At 38.7% G+C, this 12,278-nt stretch overlaps 1 protein-coding gene across 1 annotated transcript in view; it reads left to right on the top strand.

Moving 5' to 3' along the window:
• The window catches only part of CILK1 (ciliogenesis associated kinase 1), a 49,929-nt gene that overhangs the window by 13,961 nt on the left and 23,690 nt on the right, over positions 1-12,278 (top strand). Inside the window, exons 2-4 of the mRNA XM_016153867.2 lie at positions 3,836-4,108; positions 7,482-7,536; positions 12,012-12,133. Of these exons, the coding sequence (XP_016009353.2) occupies positions 4,008-4,108; positions 7,482-7,536; positions 12,012-12,133 (278 nt within the window). The 5' untranslated portion in view covers positions 3,836-4,007. The remainder of the gene's footprint in view (positions 1-3,835; positions 4,109-7,481; positions 7,537-12,011; positions 12,134-12,278) is intronic.

Below are 12,278 nucleotides of genomic sequence, written 5' to 3'. Positions count from 1 at the left end.
TAATTCTTTCACAAAGAGCTTTCTCAGTGATCATCTAGGAAAGTATTGTCTTAGTTCTACAATTTAAGTGGATGAGGAAGTAGTAAGATCTTAATTATCAAAGAAAGGCTTTTATGATTAATAATAAATAGGTGTGAATCATGAATATAATGCCAGGGCAAAAAATAAAAATAAAAATGGGGACGACCCCAGGTGCTACTGGAATGTAGATCATTATTAAGTTTTGGTCACCACAGCTCATCAAGGAGATGGAGAAATGTGTGAGGGTTCAGAGATGGATGCCAAAGATAATTAAAGGAAAGGTTATATGATTAAAGTAAGAGAAGGCTGAGGAACACAGATTTGATTACTAATTTCATATTTTTGTGAGATGTTGTTTTCTTTATATCCACAAAAAACTGAGCATGAAGAATTGTCTATTAAATTAGAATAGACAAGTTTTGGTTGGACATTAAAAAACATTCTAACTAACTGATCATGTTATTCTCTAGTTTAAAAAGGCAATCTGCTCATGTTCTCTAGTTTCAAAAAATCTTAATTGACTTCCCATTGTCTCTAGGTCAAAACCTACTTTTTAAAAAATAAAACATGTAATATGTTAGCTAATTTTTGACAAATCAAGGATCCAGTGACTTTTTGGACAATGACATACAACAGTGTTTGGGAATTTTAATTTCTTGGAAAATGAAATTGTGAATGATGCAGAAATGATATTGTCTTCTCAAAAATAGATGGAGATAAATAGGAAAAAGAAGAAGAAGAGGAGGAAACAGACACAGAGCCCAAAATTGCTTGTTGTGGTCCAAATGCTCTTTCTGTTACGTTTAGACACAGCTTGAATCCCAAACAGTCCCCAGTATTGTAATCAATAAAGTGAAGGAGCCATGATGTTAAATAGTGTTCTTTCCTATGAACACATTAACATTAAGTTTTGTTAAGTAAATCTCATTTGTATGTTTTAAACTGAAATAAAATATTTAAGATATGTATATATTTTTAAGATTCCATTCCTCCACATTTTAAGGATAATTTTTTCAACTTTTAATCTAGAATAATTTCAAACTTACAGGAAACTTGCAATAGTACAAAGAATACCCATGTATCTTTACTCAGGTTTACCCATTATTAACAGTTTACACCAGTTGTGTGCTCATGTGTATGCATGCTCATGCACGTACTCTCTCTTGCTCTTTCTCGCTTTGTCTCTCTCTACACACACACACAATTTTCATTCTACCGACTTGAGAATAAACTGTATGCATCATAGACCTTTATTTATCCTTCAGGGTAAGAAGGATTTATAAGAACCGTAGGACAGACATCAGCTCCAGTAAGTTTAATAGAGAGAGAATGTTTTAATCTGCCACCCATATTCCAATTGTTTCCATTGACCCTATCATGCCCTTTTTAGTGTTTTCTTCTTTTTTAGTACAGAATCCAGTCAAAGCCTATGTTTTTCAAATTAGAATGTGAGGCCCTCCCACAAACAAAATTTTAGGGCTCTTTCTCTTTCCAAGTTCCCCACCTTTCCTTTACCCCAGATTAAAGCTGTCCCAACCCCCTTCCCCCCTGCCGGGCCTTAATTTCTACTCCTTGGAGTGTTATAATCCCTTACCTTAAGAAACATCTACTTTTTCATTAAAGACACAGTCTTTCATGAAGAGTCTATGAAGAAGACTTTTCCTATTGCCCTTCTGAGCCCAGATGGAATTGACCCAGCTGAAAGCCAGGGGACTTTCTTCTTATTCCTTCCCCATGTCCAGTCCTTTAGGCAGACTTGAAGTATCTTTGTGCATATTCATGAGTACATATCTAGCCCTGCTCCCACCCATCACCCTCAGCCCCTGCTGTGAGACTCTTAAGATCTTTGAAAAATTTGAAAACATCAGATTTGATTGCTCTTTGTATCCCTAGATGTTAACATAGTGTCTGTCCTGCAGAAAGTGCTTTATAAATATTTATTAATCAGCAATGGAGTACATCACTATAAAGAGCTGTTGAAGGAAATTGCAGGGAATTTGAACCTGAAAAGCTTTGGAAGGAAGGAAAATGCCCCTCTAACAAGGGGCCTTAAAATGGTTCTAGAGGGATGAGAGATCAGTCGAAGGGGGCTCTCGGTTCTTCCTGTTACGTGGTAGAGGCTGGTGAAATCAGTCATAATGTTTACATTCTTTGTTTTCTCAAAAGTCATGCACAACGCTCATGAGAACATAGATTGGATTTTTTTTTTTAAATTTTTAATTTTGAATGAATTTTTACGCTTCCAGAAAAGATGCAGAAATAGAGTCCTTAGAAATCCTTCACTCGGCTTTCATTAATATTAACCTCTTCTATCACCATAACAATGACCGAAACCAGGAAGTTGGCACCATGCTGCTAACCAAACTGCAGACCTCATTCAAATTTCACTAACTTTTCCACTCATGTCTTTTTTTCTGTTCTAGGATCTCACAATGTATTTAGTTGTCATGTCTTCTTAATTGCCTTCAATCTATGGCAGTACAAGTCTGTCCTTGCCTTTGTGATCTTGACAATTTTGAAGAGTTACTATCAGTGTTTTGTAGAATGTCCCTCATTTCAGGTTTGTCTGATGTTTTCTCACAGATAGATTGAGGTTCTGCATTTTTGACAAGAATACTGCAGAAGCATCATGAACTTGATCACTTAGATAAGGAGATTTCTGCTGTATTTTCCCCTGTAGAGTTACTGTCTTTCCCTTTGAACTTAATAAATATCTTGGAGATCCTTTGAAACTATGCAAATATCCTGTTTCTCCTCAGACTTTCATCCACTATTACTTGTATCTATCATAGAATCTTGTCTGTAACAAATTTTACTGTGATGTTTGCCTAAGAGGGAATTTCTTACTTCCCTCTTTCCTTCTGCATTTATTGATTAGAATTCTTCTGGAAGGAGAAGCTGCATAGACTGGGTTTAAATGTAGAATGTCACATACTTCTAATCTTTATTTGTTGATCTTTCGATTCTTCAGATAATTAGTTTAACAGGTGTATTTAAAAATATGCCTGTATTGTTCTTATCTAAGTATTTACATTTAAATAATTGTACTCACATATTATTACTACATTTTCTTTTTTATAGGCAGACTGAACGATTTTATTTTATAAATGAAAACTCAGTGACATTATTTTAAGAAAAACACAACTGAATGACTTTAAAAGGGCACACAGGTCTTAAAAAATTACTAGTTCTTTGTTTAACTTCTGAATATCTCATAGTAAAAATAATACTGTTGATGCCTAGCCTCAAATAGATCATGGAGCACATGTAAGTTCTCTATCAGAAGAACTTTGGTAAGTTTACACCGTTAATTGTAGCTGAATTATACAGAATACGGTATATTTGGCATGGATTCTTGTAGCTCGTCAATTTTCATTGTCCATAGTTATCATGCAGGGTTTGCCCACAATGATTAGTCAGCAAAAACGCATTGAATTGAAGCTCATTCATTTCTGAGTCAGTGACAAATCGACTTTCCAAGAATGGTATCTTTGGTTGTATAAAAAAAAAAATTGTAAAAGAGCATTATTTAGATCAGGAGTCAACAAACATTTTTTGTAAAATGTCAGAAATAAATACTTTCAGTTTTATGAGCCCTTCAGTCCTTGTCACAACTACTCAACTCTGCTATTGTAGTGTGGAAACAGCCATAGACAATATGCAAATGAGTGGGCATGACTGGGTTCCAATAAAGCCAGTAAGAACAGGTGGCGGTCTGAGAGTATAGTCTGCCAACCCCTGATTTAGACTATAAAAATACACAAACTCAAGGTATACATTAGCGTTTATCCTTGTCTCTAATTTTTCTCTACAGGTAGAAGACTGATCTTTGAAAATATGTATTTGGGAGACAGTCACGTTGTATTGAATACCTTGTGCTGGTGCTGCCATAGAAAAATCTGGTTACACTCTGGAGAGGCCTGCTGCCACTGCAGGACTGAACCACCTCGGCCCTGAGATGAGTGTCCGGCCTGAGCAGGCACACCATGAATAGATACACAACGATCAAGCAGCTTGGGGATGGAACCTACGGTTCCGTCCTGCTGGGAAGAAGCATTGAATCCGGGGAACTGATTGCTATTAAAAAGTAAGTTTTATTCTTTATTCTCATGAATTCATCCTCAACTATACATTATCAACATCATTTTAACTCTACCCTCTCCATTCCTTGGGTTCGACAAATTTCAAAAGGGGACTGCATGGGAGGCCTGGAAAAGAATCTTAGACATTGATTTCTGCGAATTAGATGATTATTGACTCTGGGCTGCTCATGTTAGAGGTCTTAACCACATCCCTGCTTTTTCTACTTTGCTTATAGCATTAGTACTTTTTCAAAGTGTTTTTGCATATTGTGAGATAATAATGAGTAATAAGTAATATTTATTAGTATTATTTTATAGAAAAGGAAATGGAAATGTTAAGAAATTAAGTGACTTAATTTGGATCACAAGTGGTGGTCTGGTGACTCCTGTCTTATTCCGTTGACCCCACTTGCCCTTTGCAGTCTGAGTCCAGACCCATTGTATTAGTCATCTGTTGCTGTGTAACAATTTACCCTGAGAATCAGTGGTTTAAAACAACTACCTTGTAGTTTCTGTGAGTCAGGAGTCTGGGCATGGCTTAGCTGAGTGCCCTACAGTCTCTCATGAGGCTGCAGTCAAGGTGTCGGCCTGTGCTGGGTCTTATCTGAAGGCTAGACTGGGGAAAGATCCACTTCCAAGCTTACTCACATGACTGTGGGCAGCATTCAATACCTCCTAGTTTGTCAGGCTGAGGGCCTCAGTTCCCTGGAAGCTGTTGGCTAGAGGCTCCCCTCAATCCCTTCTCATTGGGCCTCTCAGAAGAGCAACTCACAACATGGCAGCTTGCTTCATCAAGACATGGGAGCCAACGGGGCAGTGAAAGATGAAAGTCGCAGCTTTTTGTTTTTGTAATCTAAATCACAGAAGTAACATCCTCTCAAATTGCTGTATTCTATTGGTTAGAAGCAAGTCATTGAAGGAGAGGGGGTTACACTAAGCTAAAAATACCAAGATATGGGGCGGGAGGGGTCTTAAAGGCTATTTTAGAGTCTGCGTTCCATACTCATCTATATCTCGTTCTCATCTCAACATCTCCATTTGGATATCCTACAGATACTTCAAACTCATCGTATTCAAAACTGAATTCATAGCCACCATATTTTCCTCCCCTTGCTCTCAACCTCTTTCTCCTTTAGTATTCCCTACCTTGATAAGTGACACTATCATCCCCTCAAAACCTGGGAGTCCTCCTGATTTCTCTTCGTTTGCCCACCATAGGTCATCTAGTCCTGTCGGTTCTAACTACTAAATATTTATCCGATTCACCTACTTCTCTATATTTCCACTGCTAACCTCCCATTCAACCCATTATCATTTACTACCTCTGCTACTAGCATAATTTACTCCACAGAGTTCCTGGCTTCCATGCTTAACCCCTGTCCATTCCAGTCTGAAGGGATTATTTTAAACACATGAATCTAATTGTCTAAAACCATTTGTGCCAAATATTTTTTGTGTCCCTGCTGTCCCATCAGGTCTTGTCCCACCTGACTTCAGTGAACTATGCTGTCCAGTCCTGTGCCCACCACCAGTATTCCACTGCAAGTACTTACAGGAGACTTTCAACCAAGGTGCCTTCTACACAGTTCCTTAGAAGATCCCCAGCAGTACTGAGCCCAAGTTGCTCACCTCCATATCAGCTCAGCAGTGTACCCTTTGATGGATTTCCCACCTCTCTGTCCCCAGTTTCTCTGCTCCTTGCCCTAGCTTCCTAGAATCATCTCCCAAATAAACTGCATTCGCTTAAGTCCTTGCCTCAGGCTCTGCTTTCAAGGGAACCCAAACTAAGACAATTTTCAAAGTCTTCCTATCAGTTTTGGGATCAAGCCCCCAATTTTTAATGTGACCTACAAATTGCAGCCTCATTCGGCCCCTGCCTGTTTTCTTCAGCCGTATCTCCTGTCACTACCCCGTTGCCTACTTTGTTCTCACTGCTCTGGCCTATCAGCTTCTTTAACTCACCAACTACCTTTCTGCCCCAAGCATTCACATAACATTCCCTTTCCCACACCTCCTGTCAGACTAAATTCTACTCATCCTTCAGGTTATTTGAAATATTACTTCACTCACAGAATGTTCCCTATTACCCCAGACTGGATTAGGTAGCCTCGAGGTCCACTCATGCAGGGCCCTGTAGCTTTCCTTCATAGCACTCAGTACAGAAAATGGTTAATTACCTACCTTCCTGCTGCGATGTCAGTTCCTTGAGGGACGTTTCTCATCATTGTGTCTCCAGTGCCTGACAAAGCCCTTGCCACATAGGTGGGGCTAAGTAATATTTTGAACATGAATCGAGGAATTAGTCACTCAACCAGGAAGCATGTGACTTTGGGAACAGAGTGTCATAGTGAGGTGGAGAGATGAAAGTTGGTCTGTTATTAGCCAGCAGTGAGACCTTGGGAGAACTGCATCACTTCTGTTTCTTAGTCTCCTTACCTGTCCCACCTATTTCACGGGGTAGCTGTAAGATGCAAATGAGAAAATGTGATTGAAGTGTGATGAAAGATATAACCTTGAAACTTGGATTTCCGGTTTAGCTAATATGGTTTTCTTTCTCCCCTCAGGCTCTATACTAGGGATTGGCATACTTTTTCTGTAAAGAGCCAGACTAAATATTTTAGGCTTGGCAGGCCATATGGTCCCCATCACAACTCAGCTCTGCTGCTGTAATGTGAAAGCAGACATAGACCATATATAAATGAATGAGTGTGATTGTATTCCAATAAAATTTCATTTTTGGAAACTGAAATTTGAATTTCAGATAATTTTCACATGTTGCAAAATCATCTTTTGATTTGTTGTTCCAAGCTATTTAAAGATATAAGTGCCATCTCAGCTTATGGGCTGTCCAGAAACAGATGATGAAGTAGAATTGACCCATGGGCCATAGTTTGCCGAGGTCTAGAACTGTGTCGTCTAACACGGAAGCAGGTGACCGACCATATGTGGCATTATATGTAAATTTAAATAAAAATTCAGTTCCTATGTTGCACTAGCACATTCCAAGTGCTCAGTGGCTGGACAGCACAGAACATTTCCACCAAAACAGAAAATTCTCTTGGACAGCTGTGGTCTAGATAAAATGAAAATGAGGTATTTCCCTCTAGGGCAAGGTTAGCTAATTAGCGTTACAGCAAGACAGCAGTCCAGGCCTCTGCATTCTACTGTACCACTTCTGCTGGGAAATTGAGTGATATAGGATTGATTGCACTGCCAGATTTTAAAATAAGTGCTCTTTTGGGTGGTATTATATTTGGTAGAAATCAAAACCAAGTTTAAACACTATTCATTAGGTTCAGAATGAAAACATTTTTAAAAAATAAAGTTTAGCCTGTTACTGGGAATAAGCATACTATTTGTTTCTCTCTTCTCTTTTAGAATGAAAAGAAAGTTTTATTCCTGGGAGGAATGCATGAACCTTCGGGAGGTTAAGGTATTTATTAATAACAATAGGCAATAATTTATGTATGGTTGATTAAAATAGCTTTTCACATGTTTAGGTTTATGGTCGATGTAGTCATTTTGTTGGACTTGTTTCACCAATGCCAAAAAAGGGGACAAAAGATAACATTATGTAATTAATAGCTCAAAGTAGATAATTGCTATGCTATCATTGGTGAATATATATTTTTTTAAACTTTTGTGTATTATTATTAAGTAAACCACAGATTTAGTAAGAGGTCAGTAGTTTCCTACTAATGTCCTTTTTCTTTAAAATTGTGATGAAATACAAATAACATAAAACTTGCCATGGTAACAATTTTTAGATGTATACAGTTCAGTGTTATTAAATACATTCATATTGTTGTACAGCCATCATCACCATCCATCGCTAGAACTCTTTCATCCTGCAAAACTGGAAATCGTACCCATGAAGCAATATCTCCCCGTAACGCCTACCCCCACCACCCACCATTCTATTTTCTGCCTCTATGAATTTGACTACTCTTGGTACCTATATAAGTGAAATCATACAGTACAGTCATACCTCATTTTATTGCACTCCACAGATGCTGCATTTTTTACAAACTGAAGGCAAAAATCTCTAACTCACTTTATTGCAGTGATGTGGAACTGAACCTGCACTATCTTCAAAGTATACCTGTTATTTGTCTTTTTGTGACTGCCTTATCTCACTTAGCATAATATCTTCAGGGTTCATCTATGTTATAGCATGTGTTAGAATTTCTTTTTAAGGCTGAATCATATTCCATTGTATGGATATACCACATTTTGTTCATTCTTTCATCCATTGATGGACATTTGGGTTGCTCCCACCTTTTGGTCTTTGGGAACCTTTGCACAATGGTTCCTTCTCTTCAGTCTATAAATGTTCCCACCATTCTCTCTCATCAGCCTCAGCCCTCTAGCCTCTTGAGCTTCCACCACTTTCCTTACCTTTCCTTACCTTACCTTCCAAGCATCTTCTTTCTCCACCATTTCCCACCTACCACTGACTTCACACTTAATTGAGTCAGCATCTCCCTCTGCAGTGCCACTGAAGCTGCTCCCTAAAAGTCACCAGTTGCCAAGTCCAGGATCATTTTCTCAAGCACTTTCTTGCCTGCAGTGTTGGGTGCTGTTGACTGCTTCTTCCTCTCCTCTCCCAGGGCTGTGTGACTCTGCTCTCACTCAGGTGTCCTGCCACTTTCTTGCCTTTCACCAGTTCTTCTGTGGTTTACCCCTTAAATATCAGTGATTTCTCGCATTCTGTTCTTTATTATTATTATTTTTTTTTTGCTCTGGCTCTACTCCTGGGTAATTTCATTCATTCCCCTAGTTTCAGCAGTCTCATCAAATCTTTTATGCATTAGAGCAGGGGTTGACAAATTTTGTGGAACACAGCCATGTCCTTTGGTTTGTATGTTATCTGTGGTCAATTTCATGCTACAATAGGAAGGTGGAGCAGTTGCAGCAGACACTATATGACCTAGAAAGCCTAAATGTTCACTCTCTGTTTTTTTACAGAAGGTTTTGCTGACCCTGCTTCAAGGCCCTCTATTCAACTGCTTAATGAATATCAGCGCCTGTATTTTCTAGAATGTCTGCATCCCCCAGTGCTCATATTTTCTCCCCGTTCTGTTAATTATCATTTATCTAGAAGCCCAGCTCCTCGCAGGTGGCCTGTGTAATCTCACTTTTCACACTTTTCATCCATCCTGTGTGATGCTACCAGAGTGATCTCCATGATATTCAGCTGCTCATACACTTTCTTCAATTTATCAAAAGGATATTATGGACCAGACAGCACCTTAGGTGATTTACATGCACTATCTTCTTTCATTTCCACAACTACCCAATGAAGAGAGTGTTAGTATCTTGACTTTGCTGATGAGAACGCTGAGGCCCATACTCAGTAACTTGCTCGAGGTAAACACAACTCTAAGCCTTAAAGCTTGGTTTCAAAGCCAGGTTTGTCAGAGGCTTCAGTGGGTATCCACCTCGTATCCAAACAGCATTTTCCCTTCCCACTTCTCTAAAAGTTTTTCAGATGAGCTTCCTTCAGAACCAAATGGGAGCAATTCTCATTCATAGACATAGGATGTACCACTCCACTCTCACACCTTTACCTCTTGACACATCCTTTCCCACCCACTGAGTTTGTCTAGATGTTACTCCTCCTTCAAGTCACATTTCGAAGGATAACTAACCACTCAGGGTTTAATAATTACGCCTCCGATGTTTGTCTCTATCATTCCTTTGATCCTTAATATGATATTCCTTATTCTGCTACATGTATTTTGTACTCATGTCCTCTTTTTTCAATTAGGTTGTTTGGCTTTTAAGGGCAGGCACTGTCTCTTATGCCCAGTATATCCTTGGAGCCCAGTACATTGTACAGCAGGTCCTCAGATAAGGTTCTTTTGTTCAACAACTTTTCGTTATAACATTGATGAGATTCTGTAGGAAATTAACTCTTGTTTATATCAGTTAGCCTGTGATAAAATTAGTTTCATCAGATGCTGGTTTGCACAAGTCCTAAGAACCTATCGGTGACGTTAAGTGAGTATTTACTATAGTTTTGTTAATAGTAAGAACTTTCACCTATGGGGATAAACAGTCCCCATCAGACTGCCGACCCCAGTTTAATTTGCTATTTCTGCTTCTCTGCTTTGATGCAGCTGTCCTGCCTCTTCTTCTCCTTTGTAAACCTTTCCTAAGCCAAAATAAGATGCCTTCTTTTTGGAAATGTATCTCTGTAAATGAGTCACATGAAGTCCTCTACACAAAAATTAACTCTTTTTATTTTAAACTAATATAGACTATAACTTGCTCATGAGCCTCGCTCAGGAAAAAGAGCTGAGAGCCACTCAGATGGGGTGGTAATTCATGCTCAAAACATACTTCTGGCTAAGAGTGGAAGGTACCCTACTCTTTGCCTAGAATTCTCTTCTTGAAGGGCTTTAAAATTTACCTCGTTTTCCTCTGAACAAATATGCTGCTTGTCCATTGGACATCTCAGCCATTGCTTATGGTGTATTTCAAGCAAACAAGCAGAAAAGATGGCTACAGTCCATGAGAATCCAGTGAATACTACTTACAAGTTAAGCAATGTTTATTTTTGTTACTCATGGAGAACCAGGAAGCCAACCCAACTAAAAGAAGTTATCAGCCCAGTTGGGTCATTCAAAAGGATCTGGCCCTTTGGCCAAAACAGCTGAGTATTTCCTGTCAGAGAGGCCTCTTGGCAAGAGGTTGTCTTTTGGGAAAGAGGCTTCAGAAGAGTCTCATTTTATTCTGGCCATATTCTTCTGTCTTCCCACTCACTTGAAGCAACTTGATCATATTACACATTCTCTGGCTCTGATCCCTAGGGCACCTTATTACTGGGTGTCCTTTCAGATTTGGATATTCATGTCAACATTTTCATCTTCAGACATTGTGTTTGTTTGCTTTAAAAAGGGATATTCTTTTAAGGAAATTTAAAGATAAAGAGAGCTTTACAATTTACTGGACTCACTTCTCTGTGAAGAAGAGGCCAGAGTGACCCTTTGAGGCTTCCTTGAAGGAGCAGGTCTATCAAATCCTAATTTTATAGTGAGCAAACCAGCAATTGAGTGTCTCTGGTTGTTGTAGAGGAATGGGATTGCTGCCCACTAATACAAAAGTGTACTTGTTCACCATCGACAGAATTAATGAGACAAGGAGAAAATAGTCAACACATGGCTGTACTTGTGTGTATCTTACAAGAAGAGGAAAACTGCAAATGCACAAGGATGAATAATGAGAAGGTCATGTGACGTGTCCGGGCCACCTTCTTGTTCCTTGTGCCTGTTTTGCCTTTGGTATTCTTGGAGCAGAGATGTTTTTCCCACATCACTTCGGAGCCTTTTTCCAACGAGATTTCTCTTCCTTCTTCTCTTTTATAACTCACATTGTAAGGAGTGCTATGTGTCTGTCTCATGGATGCTCATAAGTCAGATGAAAATTGAGAGAGTCTGGTTATCAGCTTCTGTCTATTTAAACAATTTCCTTTTCCAAGTGTCTCCATGCAGACTGTCAGTTGGTGACCTCACTCCAAAGCACCTACCTTCTCCAAAGCTAAAACAATCAAAGTTTCAGCTTCCAGTCGATTCCTCTCTGGCAACTTTCACAGCCTGGATTCTATCATTTGGAGGGATTGCACCTAAAATAGCCTAGGCCCACATCTTGGTGCTTGCAGCAGCCAGAAATACCAGTTATGGTCAAATACTTATTTTCTAGTCAGTTAATCGAGATAGTTTTTCCATGTAAAGTTACTATCTATTTCATAGATACACTTTATTACATTGTCAATGAAATATCAATTGTGGTATTTCTGTGGTTTCAGAATTAGGTGTTTCTTCCTAAGTATACATAAGATTACTTTTCTTTTTCAACAGTAATTTTTTTTTTCTAATTTTTTGTGTTTATTTCCTCTCCTTTCAGTCTTTAAAGAAGCTAAACCACGCCAATGTAGTAAAATTAAAAGAGGTTATCAGGGAAAATGATCATCTTTATTTTATCTTCGAGTACATGAAGGAAAATCTTTACCAGCTCATTAAAGAAAGGTACAGTTTAGTTTTCATGATCTTAGAAATAAATATAGCAAAGTGGGCACGTTTTCTTTCTGCTTTTTTTTTCTCCCATCATGTTACTTAGGCTTCACTGTTTAAAGCAACCCTTTAGATAAGGGGCCCAACCCACATTCCTACT

The sequence above is a fragment of the Rousettus aegyptiacus genome, unplaced genomic scaffold (genome assembly GCF_014176215.1).
Source record: "Rousettus aegyptiacus isolate mRouAeg1 unplaced genomic scaffold, mRouAeg1.p scaffold_m13_p_1, whole genome shotgun sequence".
Classification (NCBI taxonomy): Eukaryota; Metazoa; Chordata; class Mammalia; order Chiroptera; family Pteropodidae; genus Rousettus; species Rousettus aegyptiacus.
The sequence above is the reverse complement of the archived record's forward strand: the minus strand, read 5'-3'. Positions and strand labels throughout refer to the sequence as shown.